This window comes from Xiphophorus maculatus, chromosome 15, assembly GCF_002775205.1.
Source record: "Xiphophorus maculatus strain JP 163 A chromosome 15, X_maculatus-5.0-male, whole genome shotgun sequence".
Classification (NCBI taxonomy): Eukaryota; Metazoa; Chordata; class Actinopteri; order Cyprinodontiformes; family Poeciliidae; genus Xiphophorus; species Xiphophorus maculatus.
Window position 1 is genome coordinate 5,694,453 of NC_036457.1, and position 22,196 is coordinate 5,716,648.

General features: G+C 36.7%; 1 protein-coding gene across 4 annotated transcripts in view; it reads left to right on the forward strand.

Moving 5' to 3' along the window:
• The window catches only part of LOC102222111 (ryanodine receptor 3), a 136,143-nt gene that overhangs the window by 85,716 nt on the left and 28,231 nt on the right, over positions 1-22,196 (forward strand). For all 4 annotated transcript variants that reach the window (XM_023347902.1, XM_023347904.1, XM_023347903.1 and 1 more), the window contains 31 exons: positions 555-657; positions 962-1,082; positions 1,682-1,851; positions 2,337-2,557; positions 3,560-3,650; positions 3,859-3,999; positions 5,065-5,228; positions 5,347-5,425; positions 5,527-5,616; positions 8,419-8,562; positions 8,812-8,874; positions 8,947-9,022; positions 9,101-9,227; positions 9,429-9,544; positions 9,622-9,689; positions 9,780-9,901; positions 10,588-10,637; positions 10,713-10,773; positions 10,867-11,105; positions 11,601-11,682; positions 12,470-12,600; positions 12,705-12,823; positions 13,530-13,728; positions 14,092-14,186; positions 15,521-15,666; positions 18,527-18,614; positions 18,698-18,790; positions 18,906-19,073; positions 20,201-20,260; positions 20,351-20,485; positions 21,645-21,757. In XM_023347902.1, the coding sequence (XP_023203670.1) occupies positions 555-657; positions 962-1,082; positions 1,682-1,851; positions 2,337-2,557; positions 3,560-3,650; positions 3,859-3,999; positions 5,065-5,228; positions 5,347-5,425; positions 5,527-5,616; positions 8,419-8,562; positions 8,812-8,874; positions 8,947-9,022; positions 9,101-9,227; positions 9,429-9,544; positions 9,622-9,689; positions 9,780-9,901; positions 10,588-10,637; positions 10,713-10,773; positions 10,867-11,105; positions 11,601-11,682; positions 12,470-12,600; positions 12,705-12,823; positions 13,530-13,728; positions 14,092-14,186; positions 15,521-15,666; positions 18,527-18,614; positions 18,698-18,790; positions 18,906-19,073; positions 20,201-20,260; positions 20,351-20,485; positions 21,645-21,757 (3,675 nt within the window). The remainder of the gene's footprint in view (positions 1-554; positions 658-961; positions 1,083-1,681; positions 1,852-2,336; positions 2,558-3,559; positions 3,651-3,858; positions 4,000-5,064; positions 5,229-5,346; positions 5,426-5,526; positions 5,617-8,418; positions 8,563-8,811; positions 8,875-8,946; positions 9,023-9,100; positions 9,228-9,428; positions 9,545-9,621; positions 9,690-9,779; positions 9,902-10,587; positions 10,638-10,712; positions 10,774-10,866; positions 11,106-11,600; positions 11,683-12,469; positions 12,601-12,704; positions 12,824-13,529; positions 13,729-14,091; positions 14,187-15,520; positions 15,667-18,526; positions 18,615-18,697; positions 18,791-18,905; positions 19,074-20,200; positions 20,261-20,350; positions 20,486-21,644; positions 21,758-22,196) is intronic.

The following is a 22,196-nucleotide window of genomic DNA, read 5'->3' on the forward strand; positions in this document are numbered from 1 at the left end:
CATTCTCAGTCAATTTTTATAATAAACACATTTTCACTGAGGCTCTTTAAATGTTTATATATTTAACATTTTAAATTGACATTTGTGTCTGTATTAACCAGCGTATTTACTTATTGGGAGGGAACGAAAAAGAAAAGTTTTTCCCCGTGTCCCCCAGTTGGCTCCGTACACTTCCCAGTTATGAACTACTTTGTGTTTATCTAGAAAATCCCAGTATGATAGACTGAAGGGTTTTTTTTTTCAGATCTTCTGTAGCAACATTTTTACAAAGCTACAGATTTAATTTGGTGATTTAAGAAAAAATAAATAAATAATTGGAGCTTTGAGATTTACTGGCGCTGCAGCTGCTTTTCACATTGTTATGCAGAAGCTGAAACACAGTGGAGCTTTAATGCTGAATGAAATTATGGCCTGAGGTGAAGCCAGGCACTTTGGAACTACAATCAGTGAAATATACAATGCAGTGGGCAGGAAGGAGCTCAAAACGCAGTTATACACCAAGAAAAGTGCCAAACGAAGCAGGTTGATCCCAGGTTCCTGTTTTTGTGCTCCAGGTCTGGTGAAGAGGAAGGAGAAGTTATCCACATGGGCAACGCCATCATGTCCTTCTACTCCGCCCTCATCGACCTGCTGGGACGCTGCGCTCCAGAGATGCATGTGAGGAAAACTGTTGGTTAAATTACACTCACGCCTCGGTTAATGGCTAGCTAGTAAATAATTGATTATAAATCAATTCTGGCACATTTTTCACAAAAGGTCCAAATCTGTTTACTGGAGATATTTCCATTCATGACTGACTTTGAAAACAAAAAATCAGCAAAAAGAGAAGGAAAGCTGAATAGTCTGGAATTCAGATACCTGTATCTAATTAACATAGATTTTATTTAGTATTTCATAATTAAATTTGGGCTTTTTTGCACTTTGCATGATCCAGTCTTCAGTGTATGTCCTCCCTTTGCAGCTTATCAATGCAGGGAAAGGTGAAGCATTGCGTATCAGAGCCATCCTGCGCTCTCTGGTTCCCACGTCAGACCTGGTGGGCATCATCAGCATCCCCCTCAAGATGCCTGTGATTAATAAAGGTCAGCACATTTTAGTGGCTGCAGTCATTTCTGGAGATGTGAGAGTAAAAAGCTTTCGGCTGTAGCAGGAAATGGTGTTTAGTTTTTATTTAAGTCAGAAGCTTTAAAATTATAATCATGTTTTAGTTCTCATAATCCATCTTGCTGCTTTTTTATGCACAGATCACATCTCAGAAAATGGAATATTCCAATGGAAACTAAAATAATTTGATCAATTTTCCATCTTAGAATCCCAAAGAGACTTTTTAAATTATATTATGCAAACATCCATCAACCTTTTTTAGCCTTTGCTACTAAAGAAACAACAGTTTTCCTTTTTCTGTAGCAATCTGAATGCATCATTTTACCTAAATTATTATGTAAAAACGTGGCAGCAGCAATAAATTCTGAAATAACTGCACTGCTACTTTTTTATTTTCCCCATTTTTATTGTGGCATTTACATCATTTGGGATTGTTTTAAACTATTAACTTTTTACTTTCAGTTAATTTTGTCCTCTTACCCTCGTCATAAAGCCTTCTGTAGCTTTCTAAAATACACTGTGAAATTTAAAATATTAGACACGGTGCTTAATCTGAGTTGTTTAATCTGGCCTGCAGACGGATCCGTGACGGAACCTGACATGTCGGCCTGCTTCTGCCCGGACCACAAGGCCCCCATGGTGCTTTTCCTGGACAGAGTTTACGGCATTGAGGACCAGAGTTTCCTGCTGCAGATGCTGGAAGTCGGGTTCCTGCCGGACCTCAAAGCCTCGGCGTCTCTGGACACGGTGAGTCCAAAAGAACCTTCGTCTAATTCACAACTCTAACCTAGAATAACTTTAAGCCACTTGAAGGGAAGAAAAAGCTTCTCAAAAGCGTCTATGACATCCAATTTCTTAGTGTAATATCATGATTTCAAGATGTCACGAGGCACTGCTTTTATCTAATCATATGCAGGTGTGAGCACCAGGGGAACTTTTTGTCTGAAAATGTCCAATGTTTCAGATTTATTTGTTTTTTTTTATCATAAGCCAAAACGTGCTGCAATCTGTTAACAAACAAACTAATTCAGCTGCATCACCACAATAAATTAATTTGTATTAAAAATATCTGGAAATACTTTCAGTAATTTTTTACCTTTTCACTTTTAAGCTTCAGTTTTATTCAGAAAACTTCTGCTTTCCTTTCTGAAATGAGGCACCAGGTATAAAAACACTTTTTCAGTTCATCTCTGTGTGAAAACTGGACCGCATGTTGGTTCTCCGTCCCACAGGAAGTCCTGAGCACCACGGAGACGGCGCTGGCCATGAATCGCTACATCGGTTCGGCTCTGCTTCCTCTGCTAACCCGCTGCGCCGCTCTGTTCGGCAACACGGAGCACTACGCGCATTTGGTCGACTCCACGCTGGAGACCATCTATCGGCTGTCCAAAGGTCGCTCGCTCACTAAAGCCCAGCGGGACGCCATCGAGGAGTGTTTGCTGGCCATCTGCAAGTACGCGCTCACTTGGTTTGGCCCAGAAACAGAGAGAAATAGATTTACAGGACTTTTATCTGAAGACTCATGTGTATGATGGTGTATTAGGGCCATTGTACATTAAAAAAGGGAGCAAATTTACACCAAAACCCCAAAACATTTCTAGATAAAATGAGGAAATTTTTGAGTTCTAAAAGCTAAAAATTTGTGAGAATTTGATTTCAGATATTTTCTCAATAAAAAAAGAAAATTTCAGAGCTGCAATAGGTCGAAAGTTTGGAAAATTGGCTACATTTGCAAGAAAAAATCAGAAATTTTGAGATTAATTTAAGAAATATCCTAGAAAAAACGTGGAAATTTCTAACTTTGAAAAGTCAAAGATTTGCAAGAAAAAAGCTCAGAAATCTTTAAGTTAATTGCAGAATTTTTATTATTTATTTATTTTTTTTTAGAACAAACAGATTTCTGAGTTTGATCATTTGAAAATTTGCCAGAGAAAATGCAGAAATTCTGAGATTAATCTCAGAAATGTTCTAGAAAAAAAGCATGGAAATATTTGAGTTTCAAAATTTGAAAGTGTCCAACTTTTGGAACACATTTCCCAAACAAAGTGTAAATTTTGGGGGAAATTGTTTTTTGAAAAATTTCCTAAATGTTAAAAATGTTTGACTTAACAAACTCAGAAATCTAGAAGTATTTTCTCTCTAAAAAAATAAGTTTTTGATAGGAAATTTTAACTTAAATTCCTAAAAAAGAATTTGGCAGAAATGATCTCCTTTTTTAATTAAAAAAATCCTTAATATGCTGTTGTACATGTGAGCGGTTTATAGAAGAGCAACCATCCATCCTGCAGGAATCAAATATTAATTGCAAAAGTAAAACTAGGATTTAATGTAATATCTAAGGAAGTCCCACTGTAGTTATTTGACTTCTTCTTCCTGTTTTTTGTTATTATTGCTGTCATCACAGTCTGCTTTGAGATTTATTTTATTTTTCATGTGCAACTCTGATTATCTGCAGGCATCTTCGTCCATCCATGATGCAGCAGCTGCTCAGGCGCCTCGTCTTCGACGTTCCTCTGCTAACTGAATACTGCAAGATGCCTCTCCGGGTGAGGAAGCGCATCTGTTTGCTTCTTGCCGACATCGAATATTTTACACCTGATTTCCTTCACCCTCCTCCAGAAAATCCAGCATTCATGCTTCTCTAGTTGCCTTGTTTATCTTTACAAATTTGAGTTAAAACACAGTACACAAGTTAATTTATTTTCATTATAGTACATCACTGAATTAAGTTTTGATTCTTGCATCTTTCTGCAGCTGCTGACCAACCATTATGAGCAGAACTGGAAGTATTACTGCCTGCCGTCTGGGATGGGCGGCTTCGGCATGGCCTCTGAGGAAGAACTGCTTCTCACAAAGAAACTCTTCTGGGGAATTTTTGACTCTCTTTCTCAGAAGGTAGGATAGCTTTCTATTATCTTCAAATGTTTAAATTTATTTTGCTGCTGCGACTTTTAAAAAGTGGGAGCAACTCAATATTTTATAAAAAATAAAATGCTTCCAGTAATTAGGCTCTCGTCGGCTTTTTGTGTTTTCTTTTTGCTCTGTTTTATGGTAATTTCCCTTCTCGACACTCGAGCTTTGCTTCCCTGAGAGAGACGGTTTTGTACTGACTACATAATGAAGTGCTGTGAGCTGTGCAGCTGAAGCAAAGCCCAGATTGATCATTTATCAGTCTGTGACAGGGTCTGTTTCAGCTTTCACTTTAACTCCAAACTGTTCACAGTGTCTTTTATCTCGTGTCATAAATAGGAGATTTAAAATATTTTGTCAATACTGTATCTTGAGGATGAGCAGTAAGTTGTGAATAAAATAAAGTGGAAGAAAAGATTGAATGGTCAACATATTTTACAAATATCTGAAAAGTGTGGCTTGCATTTATGTTTAGTCCCTCTGAATCAGGATTTGTGGTCTTCACATAAACCTGCAAGCCTGAGATTGAATTACTCTGTTTACTATTTGACTTTTGATAAAATTTGGTTGCACGGGATTTTATTTTTGACTGTCAGAGTAAAAGGGGCTGAGAAAATTTGCATGCCACTCTTTTAAAAAACATATTTTTACTTACAATTCTATTAATACTCTTACCAAATATTAGTGCGCAAATCTTAGTACAATTGAACAAGGCAAACAAACTTACAACTAACTTTTCAGCAAGTTGATAAAGTCTACTTTTAAATACTATTAAAAGTAATCTGTGGAAAATATCTTGTTCCTCTGGAATTATTGACTAAAAAAACCTACTCTATTTGCTGAAATGTTGCTTGTAAGTTAGTTTTGTCTTATTTCAAGTGTAATAAGATATTTGCGGTCGAAACTAGACCAAAAATACTTGGTAGGATTTTGTGTTTTTGCAGTTCAGGTTAGATTCTGCATTGACATTTATGGCTGTAATGTAACAACATTCACAAATCCATCAAAAAGGCAGAAACCAACTTCTTAAGCCTTTCGTTTGTGTTGTAGAAATATGATTCTGAACTGTTTAAAATGGCCAAGTTGTGCCTGTGCGCCATCGCTGGAGCTTTGCCTCCAGACTTTGTGGATACCAGCTTAGGGGCGATGGTGGAGAAACAGGAGTCAGTGGATGCACAGGGAAACTTTGAGCCAAAACCCATCAACACTGCCAAGTATGTGATTTTATCTGTGTTTGTGCACAATATTATGCAAGAATTTATTTAAAACACATGCAAAGCAGCTGACTTTGGGTTAATGACAGATATTTAAGCCATCATTCCTCTTTTCCAGCATCTCCCTTCCTGAAAAACTTGACTACATTGCTAATAAGTATGCAGAGCATTCCCACGACAAGTGGGCTTCAGAGAAGGTCAGAACCTCCTCTTTTTGTACCACATGTCTGCATATTTTATCCATGCAGTGCGTGTTTTTCAGAAGCGCAGTAATGACTCTGACAACCTGCATCTTTAGATGTCGGCTGGCTGGAAACACGGAGACAGTTTGGACGAGCAGGCCAAAGCCCATCCACTGCTGAAGCCTTATAAATCTTTAAGTGAGAAGGTATGGAAGGTTGCACTATCTGCAAAAACAAAGAATTTCCCTTATTCGTCGGATTTTACTCTGCTGTTTTTATTGCAAAGTCAAAACAATTCAACTATGACATAAAAAAACTCAAGTTCTGTTGATTTATTATGAGATTACTGATATTTTTCCTGCTCTGCAGCGCTTTAGAGCAGCTTGTTTGTTTCAAAAAGCTGATATCTTCATCAAAATTGCAGGAAAGAGGTAATTATGTGTTAATGTTCTCAATGAATAAAAATAAACTACATGTTCTTTTATGTTATGATGTTCTGTCCCACAAAGTTTCAACTAATAGTTGCCCTGATTGAAGGTTTCTCCCAGAAAACTTGCTAAGCCCAGTGGTTGGGACAGTCATTCATCCGGCGGCTCGCCGTGTTTTTGAGTAAAAGTGTTTAAAGTTGACAGGAAACTTGAAGATATGACTTGATAATTATGTGTTACTGAATGATTGGAAGATTAATACCTGAACACCAACTGTAGAGTCTTAAAAAATGCAAACACTTAAAAAAAATAAATAAATAAGCACTGCTTAGCCTGGTGGGGGCACAAGTAAAGCCTGGTGGCCCGCCAGGCTTATAATACACTAGTGGAATAATTCATACAAGTTAACTGACCCAAACATGCTTCAGAACTGAAATCAGTTGAAATAAGGTACGATAAAAAATATATGCAAATAAATTTTAGGGAGAATTTTGAATGTAAATTTCCCTACAATCTGTATATTATACATGTATACAGTGTATATATATATATATATATATATATATATATATATATATATATATATATATATATATATATATATATTTTATTATTTGTTTTTGAGGTATTGAGAAGATTACAAAAGCACAATTTCAGTCTGTGATTAGATACAAAATTCCTTCTCTTTACATTTCCATTTACAAAAATAAAACAAAACAAAAAAATGGAACAAGGGGGTATTATTTTGGAAAGACATTACTTTTCTGTATTTAACTACGGTAAGTAAATTATATAGTAAATAGACACTTCCTGAAGGATAAACCCTTTCTTTTTAATTCTCAACAATCTAGTTTTCTTGCATTGGTGTATTATACATATTTAATAGAATACTAAAGTGCAGAGAGAAAAAACTAAAATAGTTTAGGATATTGACAGAAATGGAAGCAGGTTGCACAGATCTGAAAAAATTGGTGGAGTAAATTGACACAAAGCTTAGAAATTACTTGAATCCCCTTAAGATGATAGTTGTTACACTTCTATTTGCTTTTCTGTTTTATTTTACTGGAGAGTTACTGAGAATTGTAATTATGCGAGTAAAAACTCACCGTCAAAGCAACCAAAATGAATCGAAATCCTGCAAAAACAGAGCCGGTATTAAATCCCTGAGCAGAATTTGATCTGATCTTCATTCTGTCATCCTTGATGAAATATTAATCATCTAACACGACTTTTATTGTAGTTTACAACCAGAAAATATGATCAGCCACAAAGTGGCACCAGTAACATTCATTTTACAACTGAATGTGTTGCTTGAATTGTTTTCACTCCAAATTATTTATACACAGCATTTTCATGGCACTCAGCAAATGAAAATAAATCTGAAATACTTGCAGAGTTGAGTCTTTCTGACTTTAATCTTCTGTCAAATAGATAAAAATGGGAGACACTTATATTTTTTTCTTATTAGTGAACATATAGATCACATGTGTCGAACTTTAGGCCTCTGGGCCAAATCTGGGCCGCCATAGTCATGTGACCCTCTAGATCCTAAACACTAAGTGTGATTAAATATCATGTTATCTATCAAATCAATGCAGTTTCTTTCTGTTTACTGCCAAATTACATCAATCAGTCCCTCCAGTTTCTTGAGTTATCGTAGAAATTCACGCAAAATCAACAAAACCCCGCACTTTTTTAAAATTACAATTGGGATTTTATTGCAGATTTTTCTCAAACATTGTCAGAAACATTCTTACTTGTACTAAGCAGCTGCCTCAGCCTTAACTGCTGTCAAATTATAGTCCATGATCTATATTACGGTCACATTATAGTCCATACAGTTGTAAAAAGTCACATTTACTGTCTTAAATAAGATCAAATATTGCAAATATTTCCAAATTAGTACCACAAAAACTTTGATATTTACTGCAAAAAATCACAAAAAGAATCACAAAATCCTAGAGGGTCTGAAAAAATGTTCAATAATAATATTTAATTTTGAGAATTCATTGATATTTTAACAGTTTGTGAACAGGTTTTATCAATACATTTTGGCACAACGGCTGCGGGCTGCACAGTGGCGCAGTTGGTAGCACTGTTGCCTTGCAGCAAGAAGGTCCTGGGTTCGATTCCCGGCCCGGGGTCTTTCTACATGGAGTTTGCATGTTCTCCCTGTGCATGCATGGGTTCTCTCCGGGTACTCCGGCTTCCTCCCACAGTCCAAAAACATGACTGTCAGGTTAATTGGTCTATCTAAATTCTCCCTAGGGGTGAGTGTGTGTGTGTGAATGGTTGTTTGTCCTGTATGTCTCTGTGTTGCCCTGCGACAGACTGGCGACCTGTCCAGGGTGTACCCCGCCTCTCGCCTGGAACGTAGCTGGAGATAGGCACCAGCAACCCTCCCGACCCCATTAGGGACAAAGGTGAACAGAAAATGGATGGATGGATGGATTTTGGCACAACCGGCCCTTTAAGAGCATTCAGGATCTGGATTTGGCCCAAAACCAAAATGAGTTTGACACCGCTGGTGTAGAGTCTTACAGAGGACAATGAGTTCAGCTTTTTGTGTGTAATTTGTAGGAGAGGGAGACTTACCGCTGGCCTGTGAAAGAGTCCCTGAAGAGCATGCTGGCGATGAACTGGAACATTGAGAGGACCAAGGAGGGAGAAGCCATGTTCCAGCAGCGAGAGAGTGAAAAACAGAGAAAGCTTTCAGAATCTCAGGTGACTCCTCCAGATTCTGACACGACCAGATTGCAAAAAATATCGTCTTTTTTTGTTGTTATGTTGATTTCCCAAATCTACTCCTTGCGATCCAGCATTCAACAACCTTCTTATTTACAACTGAGATTATTTAAATTCCAGATGGAGTCGTAGAGTCTAATAGAGTTTCTGACTGAAAACAGGTTAGTCTGAAAAAGGAGGATATGCATCTGCTGCCTTATTTGCTTCCTCTCTGTTTAATTTGTGCAGTCTAACGGATTCAGTCCTGCTCCGATGGACCTGCACAATGTCACACTGTCCCGAGAGCTACAGGTAGGTCTCAACTCATGTTAGTTTGGGGGAAAAGACTCTCCACTGTTCAAGTTTATTCTTTTATTTCCACAGACTATGGTGGAAGTGGTTGCAGAAAATTACCACAACATCTGGGCTAAGAAGAAGAAGTCAGAACTTCTGAGTAAAGGTGTCGAAATTAAAAAGCTTTGCTAAAAAATAAGCATTTAAAAAAAAAATTTTTAATTAATTGTCTTTGACCGAACAGGAGGAGGGTTGGCTCACCCACTGCTTGTTCCCTATGATACCTTGACTGCTAAAGAGAAGTACAGAGACAAAGAAAAGGCCCAAGAGCTCTTCAAGTTCCTGCAGATTAGTGGCTATGTTATCACAAGGTGAGCCTCTTTTAAATAGATTATTATTTTTTTGTTCTATAATTGCTAAATATAAAACTCAAATTCATTTGGAGTGACAAAAACAAGCAAGATTAGGAATTGTTTAATTTTCTTGTGTGTGGATTTTGTGGAATATTGAAGTTATGAATAAAAACTAATTGGTTGGAGTTGATCTCTTTGCGTCTCGTCTCTCGGTCTCAGAGGTCTGAAGGACATGGAGCAGGACTCGTCATCCATGGAAAAACGTTTTGCCTACAAGTTCCTAAAGAGGCTGTTGAAGAATATCGACTCTGCTCAGGAGTTTATCGCCCATCTTGGTGCGTCTGCAGCACTAATACTAATATTATCAATCGCTAAGATGTAGAAACTAAAATACTGACTCAACCATTTACAGAGGCCATGGCTACCAGTGGGAAAACTGACAAGTCCCCCCATGACCAGGAGATCAAGTTCTTTGCAAAGGTTGGGATGAGGATTTGGAATTACTCCACTTGTATATGTTTTTTTAGACAGTTTTTATTTTTACTGAGGTTTTCTTTTTATTCTCCTCAGGTTTTACTTCCAATGATTGATCAGACATTTAAGAACCACTGCCTTTACTTCCTGTCCACACCTAGCAAGAACCTGAGCAGCTGTGGCTGCGCCTCCAACAAGGAGAAGGAGATGGTCACCAGGTATCACCGCAAACAAATCACGACCTGTTTAAGTTACTTTCTCCTTTAAACTGGTGGAGTTGATGTCTGGCAGTTTTATATATTCCCAAAACCTTTCCTTAAAGGGGATCTATTATGGAAAATTTACTTTTTGAACGTTTTTATTCTTCCATTTCCACTTTTTCTGAAAACAGCAAAGATGGGTTTTTTTTGGCGATAAGCTGATGCTTTTTTGGTGTCTGGAAAATGAGCCATTTCAAAAACCTCATAAATGTTGAGTCACAACCGTTACCTAGCAACCACAGCTGAGCTCCAGCATGTTTGGTCAGCTAGTTTTACCGCTATAAACGCTGTACAATGACAAGAATTTTTTTTTTTTTTTTTACTTACCATCTGCTTGCTGCTTTGTTGTTGGTTGTGCAGGAGGCTCCACTTCTGCTTTTCAAAGATATACGGTCGTATAATTGCGCATCTGTTTACAGCCATTTAGTACACTTTGAGTTGTGGAGGCGTGGTCAGTGGCAGTTTATTTAGATTTAGGAGCTCAAAATAGGCAGAACGGAGCAGACTAGAATCTCATTTTCTAAGAATGGTTTCGTTTGGGTCATACGATCCGACAGACCATAATAGGTCACCTTTAATTTCTTTCACTTTTCTTTCCTGTCAGCTTTTCTTCAGTTCTACCTTTATTTCCTCTCCTTTTCCAGCCTGTTCTGTAAGATGGCAGCTCTTGTTAGACACAGGATTTCTCTCTTCGGTAAGGTTGCCGCTGTCTCTGTCTGGAGTTTGAATTTGTTCCAGCAGACAATAAAAAAATGTGTTTCTGTTACAGGAAGTGACTCTGCGATCATGGTGAGCTGTCTTCACATCCTGTCCCACTCACTCGACACAAGGTACACAAACCTCCACGCCGTCTCCACTAACCAAGCTCTGGGAATGTGTCGTCATGTGACTTACGGTTATCAAAACGTCCAACTTTCCCTCAGAACAGTGATGAAATCCGGCGCAGAGCTGGTCAAAGTCGGGTTCAAGGCCTTCTTTGAGAACGCGGCGGAGGACTTGGAGAAGCTGGTGGAGATGCTGAAGCTGGGGAAGTTCATGCAGTCACGCGCGCAGATGAAGAGCGTCACTCAGAGCATCAACTATGTGACTGTGGCCCTGCTGCCCATCCTCACTGGCCTGTTTGAACACATCAGGACGCACGAGTTTGACGTGGACCTGCTCAGTAAGCCCAGCAGCTTAAGCTCTGCAAAAACACTAAATCTTACCAAGTAGTTTTAGCCTAATTTCTAGTGCAGATATCTTAGTACACGTCAGTTTTACTGGCAGTTTATTCAACTTTGAATTTGTCTGGTAATGGAACTATTACTTTTTCATCAATATTAAGGAATTATTTACTTAAAACAAGCTTCTCCATCTTGCTAAAAAACTACTTGTTAGTTACTTCGGATTATTTTAAGTTTGGTAAGATATTTGCAGTAGAAACTGGGCCAAAAATACTTGGTAAGATTTTGTGTTTTTGCAGTGTGTGAAATTTTAGAGAGCCCAAGTCAAACAAAATGTTCAAAACACATTTTTATATTTGGCGTAATCATGTTTAACTGTGTTGTGTTTAGTTTGGATAAAAGAGAGTGAAGCCAAATGAAACTCATCCATTTCCTACCAGGATTCTCATCCTGATTTAATCATGAATGTTTTATTATCCGTGTTTATTCGTTAGTGGATGATGTGCAGCTGTCCTGCTACCGAATCCTGATGTGTTTCTACAGCCTGGGAATCGGAAAGAATGTCTTTGTGGAGAGGTGAGAGGTCAAGATCTTCAATGGCACTGATTTACGTTCTTCTTCATGTGCTGACCTGAAAGATATTGCTTTGGCTAATTTTAATTTTATTTGCAAGAACTATAGGTATTTTTTTTCAGTAAGCCAGTGATTTCATGCAAACAAAGAGCTCAAATTCAACAGAAATAAAATTATTATTTTTTAAATTAAGTCATAAATATTACATTTTTGTGAAGCTTAAAACAAAAGTGTATCAGGACACAATCTGTGTTTTGGTATGTCTACGAGTCCAAATCAGTTTTTATTTTAAGTTTTTATGCATTTAGAAAATCTGAAGGAAAGTTCAATTTAGCTTTGTTTGAAGTGAAAACTAGAGAGAAAATGTGAGATTTTGATCACTGATTAAATGATAAAACCATTATGTGTTAAAATTTATCTGTGATTGGACAAGTTTGGGGAAAAGAGAAACGAATCAGATGTCGTGTGTTTTTATTTTTGTTGGACACAAACGTGTTTAGCCACACAATTTTCCAAACCAAAGCCGGTGAGAAATTTCCAGATCTTTTCCCAACTTCTTGAGTTAAAATATCGTTTTTTCCTAAACTAAAATACTTTTACTATAAATAATTTTTTTGCTCTGTGCTCAGAATTTGCTTATAAAATATTTACTTTTGCAATTTAGCTCTTATTTGCCATCACTTCACACATAGGAATCTGTAAATCAAACATTAGGTCATGCTTTCTCTTATCAGTTCATCATATTTCCTAACATGTGATCAATTGTATGAGTTTATTTGCTGATTTTCAGACATCTTCCAGCGATTGGGGAGAGTCTGGCGACCTTGGTGGGAGCGATGCCGGTGGCGTTCCTGGAGCCTCATCTCAACGCTCACAACCCACTTTCAGTTTTCAACACCAAGACGCCCCGAGAGCGAGCCAGTGAGTTTCCAGCCGAGCCTCGTCTCCTCTTCTGACGTTCGTCGACCTCGCTGAGGCCGCGGCGCCTGTGTTCGCTCACGGTGACGGATGTTTCTGCGTTACAGTCCTGAGCATGCCCGACACGGTGGAGGAGATGTGTCCAGAAATGCCTCGCCTCGACAAGCTGCTCAAGGACGTCAACGACGTGTCGGAGTGCGGCGCTCGCTACAGTGACATGCCACAGGTCCGCTTTTCATCTAAACAGCTGCTGCTTTTGAGAAATTATGTAAAATTAGGACTAATTAGGACCCTGTATTTATTTATCTTTTTTGATCCCACTGGAACATATAGAAGAAGATTGGGGCAACTAAAAAAATACAAATATTTTTCTCAGAAGTTTGACTTTAATCTCCTGAAATCAAATGTCAGAATTCTGGAGAAACAGTCAAAATTCTGAGTAAAAGGTCAGTTTTATTAAATTAAATGCAGAATTTTGAGATTAAATTCAAAATTCCAAGAAAAGAAGTCAGACCTCTGAGATCGAAAAATTTGAATTCTGAGATTAAATTAAAAATTTTGAGATTAAATTTAAAAGTCTAAGATTAATTTCAAAATTCCAAGAAAAAAGTCAGAATTCTCAGATTGAAAAATTTGAATTCTGAAATTAATGTCAGAATTCTGAGATTAAATTCAAAATTCTAAGATTAATTTCAAAATTCTGAGATTAATTTCAAAATTCTAGGAAAAAAGTCAGAATTCTCAGATTAAAGTCGGAACAAACATATGAATTGGTACCAAAATATTTTAGATTTCCTTACTTGTTTGCCAAATTTGCAGGAGTTGTATTTCATATTCATACCTTTAACCTGGTCATTTCTGGACGTTATACTTTTCCTGCCAATTTGACCTGACCTTTGTGTCAAAGTGTGACCTCCAGCCGTTTCCTGCAGGTCATTGAGGTCGTCCTCCCCATGCTGTGCAACTACTTGTCCTACTGGTGGGAGAAAGGCCCGGAGAACTCGCCGCCGGACACCGACTGCTGCACCATGGTGACGTCTGAACACCTGAGCATCATTCTGGGAAACATCCTGAAGATCCTCAACAACAATCTGGGCATTGACGACGCTCCCTGGATGAAGAGGATTGCAGGTGAATCACTAAGATTTCATCTTTTAGCCGGACTTAAAGTGCCGTTTAGTCAAGTTGTGTATTTTCCATAAATCTGACTACATGTAATGGGAGGCATCAGTAAATGGAACAAATTGTCAGCCTATAAGTAATTAAATGCCTAAATATCTTTAGTTAGATACATTTACAAAACGTTTTAAGCCTGATTGATTAAACAAAAGCAGAAAAATCTAGAAAATAGCTGTTTTTGTTTCCACTCTTTCTAAATTAACATTACCACTAATAAAGCTTGTTTTGGGTGAAAAAAGTCTCTTCTGCAGATTCTTCCTGCTTCCAGTTATATTTCTGTCTCTCCCAATCATAACTCACCTTTCTGGTCTCCAGTTTACTCGCAGCCAATCGTCTGCAAAGCTGGAGCTGATTTGTTGAGAACCCACTTCCTGCCCACAATGGAAAAACTAAAGAAAAAGACGGTGAAGGTAAGAACCATAAATGCACTGAAAACTGTTTTTTACTTCCTTGGTAAACCAGTAACATCCTTAAAATATAATTTTGCTAAGTATAGTAATCACTTCTGTAGAGTTGAAGTTGTGTGAAGTATGAACAGTATGCCTTAAAAATAATATCAGATTTTTTCATTTCAGATCCAATTTCTGATTTTTATTTATTTATTTGTTCTCACTTTCTTTTCTAACAAACTATATTTGTTAAAATATTATTGAATTTCCCTATGGTAGTAATAAAGTATTTTTGAATTTGAATACTTTCTTTGAAATAGACACAGTTGTAGAACTTATACAAAAGTATAACTTCACAAGAGGCTCAACATTTCTCATTTTAATGTTTTATTACTTTTCCATGCCCTAGTTCTCAAAAGTTTAACTGTATTCTGATAATATTACAGTTTTATTCTTGTAATTTTATGACTATGTTCTCGTTTGGTGCCTGAATTCAAAGTCCAATTCAAAGCCGTGAAACACGTCTCTCAAACAAGATGGCGGCTCTGGCTGTGATGACATCATTCTGAACTATGGAAACCCAACCACTGCGTTCATTGGTGGGAAAAAAAAAATATCTGATTTTCCAAATATTAAATCTTCAATCTAGATTGATTGATAAAATCAATTTTTCTCAAACGCTTGTTTAAGTTCAGTAACTTTCGTGTCTTGAAACCAAATGGTCTCGTGATCAGAGGAGGATTTATGTCTCAGCGAAATGTAGAGAAACTCATCCATGCGTTTATCTTTAGTCGCATTGATTACTGCAACAGCGTCTTCACAGGTCTGCCTAAAAAATCAAACCGCTGCAGCTGATCCAGAATGCTGCTGCTGGAGTTCTGACTAAAACCAGGAAGATAGAGCACATAACACCAGTTTTAAAGTCACTACACTGGCTCCCTGTAGCTCAAAGAATAGACTTTAAAATACTGTTGCTAGATTATAAATCATTGAACGGTTTAGCACAACAATACATTAAAGATCTGCTGCTGCAAGAGAAACAGCTTTCAGCTTCTATGCACCACAAATCTGGAACAAACTTCCAGAAAACTGTAAAACAGCTGAAACACTGACTTACTTTAAACCTAGACTAAAAACCCGCCTGTTTAGAATTGTATTTGAAACTTAATCTAATACGAATTTAACGACTTAGTGTAATGTTTTGATTGTTGACTCTGTGTTGCATGACTTTGTGTTTGATATGATGTAAAGCACTTTGCTGCTGAAATGTGCTATACAAATAAAATTTGATTTGATTTTGATTTGCGATGCGTTACAGTGCGATCAGGAATAAGCAGATTTCTGTTTGATTGCAGGTTGTGTCTGAGGAGGAGCTGCTGAAAGCCGACGGTAAAGGAGACAACCAGGAAGCAGAGCTGCTCATCCTGGATGAGTTCTCTGTGCTCTGCAGGGACCTCTACGCTTTCTACCCCATGCTCATCCGCTACGTGGACAACAACAGGTACAACTGCAGACTTCACCTGTTAATGCTTTTGGAAGCGCAATTTTGTTTAGAGGGGTCATAATTCATTTTATTTGTGGTTTCAGTTGTGTGTGGTTTTTTATTTCTGTATTAGTTATTGTTTTTGGTTGTCGTATTTTATTTGGATATATAAAATATCTTCCAGTTCTTACCAAAATGAAATATTATAACATATTTTTATTCAAGTAAAAGTAAAACTCATAATACTCATTTAATATTTAAAAACTACATCATCAGACGGAATAAGATAAGTGGAAATTTTGGTATTTTGGAACCAAAATGGCAAAAGTAATAAAAAATAATAAAATCTAAATATATAAAACTTGTGAAACTTTAATAAAAACTGCAGGTGTGTGTCTGTGTCCGGTGAATTTTTGGTTAAAACATGTTTGTTTCTCATTCAGTGGGTAGAAAATAAAGAAATTTTACTCAAATAAGATTAGCGAAGTAAAACTAAAAAAGTAATCATATTAGAAACTAGAAAATCTCTGAAGAAATTTAGCCGGGGCCTGCCAAGGCGTGCCCGTCGGTTTGGGCCCGGCGTTGTCATGCTACAAATTAGCATCAATGCTAAAGAACGCCGCAACGTAATCAATAGCATGTGGAGAATCACAAGAACGTTAAGTAAGGTGGACGTGCACCATTCAGTATGATTTAAAATTTTGTCAAGGCTTTTATTTTGGAAGTTTGGTTAAACTTCATTTCAAAGGGCCAAACTAATCCCATGCGTAATAGTCCTTGGGTTAAAATAGTTATATAATGCTCAAAACACAAGTAGTTGATGTAAAAATATTAAAGGCTTTCATTTTGAAATGTTTGTTAAGCTTCATTTTAAAGCGCCAAACTAATCCTATGTTTATCAGTGCTTTGGATAAAAAAATCACATAATGCCCAAAAGAGCAAATACCTGATGTAAAATTGTCAAGGCTTTTAATTTGAAATTTTCAGTATGCTTCATTTCAAAGGGCCAAACTAATACCATGTGTAACAGTGCTTTGGATGAAAAAGTCAAATAAAGCCAAAAAGAGCAATTACATGATGTAAAAATATTCAAGGCTTTTATTTTGGAATTTTTGTTAAACTTCATTTCAAAGGGCCAACCTAATCCCATGTGTAATAGTCATTGGGTTAAATCAGTTATATAATGCTGAAAACGCAAGTAGTTGATGTAAAAATATTAAAGGCTTTTATTTTGGAATTTTTGTTAAACTTCATTTCAAAGGGCCAACCTAATCCCATGAATAACAGTCATTGGATAAAATCAGTTATATAGTGCTCAAAACAGCAATAATCTCATGTAAAAATTGTCAAGGCTTTTATTTTGAAATTATTATTATGCTTCATTTCAAAGGTCCAAACTAATCCCATGTATAACAGTCATTGGGTTAAATCAATTATAATGCTCAACAGAGCAATTACCTGATTTAAAAATATTCAAGGCTTTTATTTTGAAATTTTCAGTATGCTTAATTTTAAAGTTCCAAACTAATCCCATGTGTAACAGTTACTGAGTTAAATCAGTTATATACAGCCCATAGCAGCAAGTAGTTCTAAAGGCCAGTTCAGTCCTGATCTGTTTCAACTGAGCGGTCCACTATAGATAGAACTACAGTGATGCGTATTTGTAGTCCTAACCACCAGCCAATAGCCTCTTGAGTTCCGTTGCTATGGTAAATAAGTTTCACACCAAGGTGTGAACTGTTAGTGAAAGAGCCTGAGAGCCTCAGAAAATCTTGTGGCATGACTTTGCTCTGAAGCACCGTGACAGAAAACCGTACGGTCTAGATAAATTTCAAAAACATTTTACCGGAGCAGACATGCGTATCAATGTCAGGACCGATTTTGATACCAATCGTGCGATATTTGTGGGCGTGATGGCGATTTCAAAATTATTTTGGGTGAAAAAGTTGTCTTGATTTCTCACTCTAATCAGCCAGAGACGCACTCTAATTTTAGGAAAAATGAGAAACTTTGGGTCGCTTAGAGACAAATTGTGGACAAACCGTAACTGGTATCGACGAGCCGTCTTCACTTTCGAAGAGATCACAGACATATCTACAAAATGAAATTTGAATGGCATTTCTACGTGAATTCGTGACGACACAGAAAATCTTCAAAAATAGGGTATTTGAAGGATTTTTCCCATTGACTTATAATGGGTTTTTTTTCGTAGTTTTTTGCGAATTATGTCGCCACGTTAAGCCCGAATCCCACCAAAAGTAATAGCTCCAATGGCGTGAATTTTCTGCACGTTTTGATACCTCATTTGTAGGTGTGCACGCAGCGGTATGAGCCGCATTAACGGTTACGGATGAAAAATAAAGAATTGGGAGAATAGCAATAGGTTCCTGCCATTGCTTTGCATGGCAGGCCCCAATTACTCAATTTAATATTCGCAAAACTACACAATCAAATATAAAGTTAAGTTATATATAACTTATAATATAAAGTTAAGTGGAAATTTTGGCTTCTAAAGGACCAAAATGACAAAAAGTAACAAAATCAGGCAAAAGAAAATTTTTCCAAATCCGTTTTTTTCGATATAAAACTTAAAAGAAACTTGTGTGTGAATTTTTGGTTAAAACTTGTTTGTTTTTCATTCATTGGATACTTTATAATAAAATTACTGAAGTAATTTTACTTTTTAGTAAAAATACTCCTAAAAAGTTATTCAAGTAATGGAGTTACTACCCAACTCTGATTATACATATATTTATAATAAAATGGTCTCAAAACAACAATATTACCATTTATTGCAATAATGATAAATTTAGTCACCAGGACAGGCCTGTCGTTTACATAGGATGGTATAGTTAAAGTATCTCTCTGTCCCTTCCAGGTCCAGGTGGCTGAAGGAGCCAGATGCAGACTCCACTGAGCTCTTCAGGATGGTGGCTGAGATTTTCATCCTCTGGTGCAAATCCAACGTAGGTCCCTCTGCTCAGGCCGCCGCGTTAACCCCTCGTATTCCAGCTTCTGATCAGACTTTTGTTTTTCTCTTCTGATGTAGAACTTCAAGCGTGAGGAGCAAAACTTTGTGATTCAGAACGAGATCAACAATCTGGGCTTCCTAACCGGGGAGGGCAAATCCAAGATGTCCAAGGTAATTTTCATCACTTTAGTGCAGAAGATTCTTTAAACAGTAAAAAAAAGAATAAAGAAATTTGTTACTTTGCCAATTCTACTCGTAAAGTTTTAACTCTGTTTTCCGTCTGCAGTCTGGTGGGGACCAGGAGCGGAAACATAAACGCCGCCGCGGTGAATATTACTCCATTCAGACGTCTCTGATCGTAGCTGCGCTCAAGAAGCTGCTGCCTATCGGCTTGAACATGTGCACACCGGGAGACCAGGAGCTCATCTCTTTGGCAAAGATACGCTACAGCCTGGTGAGCAACGGATCGCTGCTGCTCTGATTTTTAAACTTTGAAATGCAAGTTCAATTCTCACAGCTGTAGCTTTTAGTAAGCAGTTACTTTTATTTACAAAGCGGCAAAAAATGTACTATCCAAAACTAACTACACTTACTCAATTACATTTATGTTTTTGAAGAACAAAATACTTTTAGGAGTATTTTTACAACGCTGTACTTTTTATTTTCACTTGAGTAATTGTATTCTGAAGTATCTCTACTCTTACTCGAGTACAATTTGTGGATTTTCTACTCAGTGAATGAAGAACAAACCAAACACACACCTGCAGTTTTTGTTAAAGTTTCTTAAGTTTTTTATTGAAGGAAAAAAATTATTTTTCCTGATTTTTTTGTTGTTAATTATAAAAATTATTGTCATTTTGGTCTTTAAAATTCCAACTTTTTCACTTAGTTTTATATTTTTGTCCGTCTGTGTTATTTTAAAATATTAAATGATCAATAATTTAATTTAAGTCTACTCAGTTCTTCAGTAGACTTTCACTAAATACTTTCTAATCTTGGGTAATTTCTTAGATGTTTACCTTTTATTTTTACTTTAGTAATTTTATTATGAAGTATTTCTACTTTTACTTCAGTAAACTTTCTGGATTTTCTACCCACTGAATGAAAAACAAATACGTTTTAACCAAAAATTCACCAAAAACCTGCAGTTTTTGTTGCAGTTTCATAAGATTTTTATTGAAATAAACTGATTTGGAAAAATTTAGTTTTACTTTTTGTAATTTCTATGGTCCCAAAATTTTCACTTTACTTTATATATGATGATGTAATTTTTAAATATTAAGTGATTGATAATTTGATCAGTTACTCAGTTATTTTACTAAATACTTTTTTATTCTTACTCAAGTAATTTCTTAGATGGCTACTTTTTACTTTTACTTGAGTACAACTTTTGAGCGTAACTTCCAAGTTTTTCATGCGAGTGATGATTGTATTTAAGCTAAGAGTTGAGTCCAAAATAAAGACAAAGTTCAGAAGTTCGGCATTCCTTTATCAAAGATATTTAAGGTTCAGTTTCTAAAATAATAAATCAATTATTCCGATGCTTATTAATGGTGTTTTCAACAAACCGTCTTTTCGCAGAAAGACACGGACGATGAGGTGAAGGAGCATTTGCGTCAGAACCTCCACCTGCAGGAAAAGGTGAAATCATCTTCAGCATTTCAAGCAGAAGAAAGCAGAAATCCCTTGAACACAATTTGCTTGATTATTGATTATTTTTTTTAATTCTAGTCTGATGATCCAGCAGTTCACTGGCAGCTGAACCTTTATAAAGATGTAGTGGTGAAATCGGAGGAGCCGTCGGATTCGGAGCACACGGTGGAGAGAATCCAGAGCATCTCTGCAGCAGTCTTCAATTTGGAGCAGGTAGAAATTATTTTAAATACATTCAAAATAAGGAATAGACATATACAAGAACGCAAAACTACGCAGTAAAAACACCAGTGTTAAATTAAAAAGTGTTAATTTAACACAAAGTGTCTTTATGTTTGTGCAGAAATTATTTTTTTTTGTGCCGCTATCATTTTAAAGATATTAAGAAATGTTTCCAGAGGTCATGAAAGGTCAACCAGCCCTCCCACCTTCTTCAAATCAGACAAACAATTATATCAATCAACTCAACTACTTCTGTGCTGGTTTGTGCAGCAAACGTTTTTGTTGTGCTGCTTTGGTTTTGAAGATATTAATGAAATTTTAAAGGTCGTTTTGATTTTGTCAAAGTGAGAGGGGCTAGTTGACCTTTTGACCTTTAAACTTTCATTAGTATCTTCAAAACCAAGCCAGCACAAATGGAAATTTTTTGCTGTACAAGTAGAGGGTTGACCTTTCATGACCTCTGGGAACATTTCTGAATATCTTCAAAATGAAAGCTGCACAAATGAAAATTTTTGCTGCACAAACGCAGCATTTGTCACCATTTTTGCATTTTGTTTGCTTTCGGGTGTCACATTAACATTACGATGGTGTTGGTGTTAAATAAAAACATTTTTTTATTTTGATATAAATACACACATCACTCCCTTAAAAGCGTTTCACTTTTTTCAACAAATTTTAACTCATTCAGATGAAATTATTTTAAAAACTGTTGCATGGATTTATTCATGGTGAAACATTCCCACAGCATGATGCTGCCACAGCCATGAATTTGTACGCATGTGAAATTACACATAAGTGGGCTCTCTTAATAAAATGACTACTGAAGGTAATTTATTGTACTCAATTTTTTTAGGGGGTTTTTGAAAAAGGGGGGTAAATATAAATGCACGCCACACTTTTCAGATTTTTTTCCTTACACTTTTTTTTTAACTTATATAATTTACATTCAACTTAACAAGCTTTCACATAAAATCCTTTTTTTTTTTTAAATAAATATAAATATTTATTATTTTATTCCCGTGTTAAACAGCTAAGCAAACTAAGTCAACAAAATCACAGATTTCTAATGTGATGATTGGTGTTTTATCTGATTTTAAACTGACTTTTAAGGCAAATATTTCCGTTTTGTCACATATTTCTTCCCTCCCAGGTGGAACAGCCTCTGAGGAACAAGAAGTGCATCGTCCAGAAGCTGCTGTCCAAGCAGCGTAAGCGGGCCGTCGTCGCTTGTTTCCGCATGGCTCCACTCTACAATTTGCCCAGGTGAGCGTTTATTATTCAGTTTTTAAACTGTCAATTTCAACACTTAAATAGTGGCTTTAAAATAATATAAAGTACAGCTTTTTCTCATCGTCCTAGACGTAGGATCTGTTACTTAACCAGTACAAGCCTTCATCCCGTTCCCGCTGACCTTCTCTCCTCTGTGTTGTTTTTTTTATTTATGTTTTTTTAACACCGCCTCACCCTCCCTCCTCTCAGATACAAAAATAATAATTACTTCCTGAATGGCTATCGGGAGGTTTGGCTGGAAAGGGCGTTCAAAGCCTCGAGCTTTGACCGCCTGTTCTCCCTGCTGACGGTAAAGTGACGTTGCAAAAGCTTCACGCCTTCAAACCCCTTCTTCTCATCCGCCAGGCTGTGGACCAATGGCTGCCTAGCAACCAACTGCTGATTCTGATTGGTCGGCTAGAACGAGCCTAGA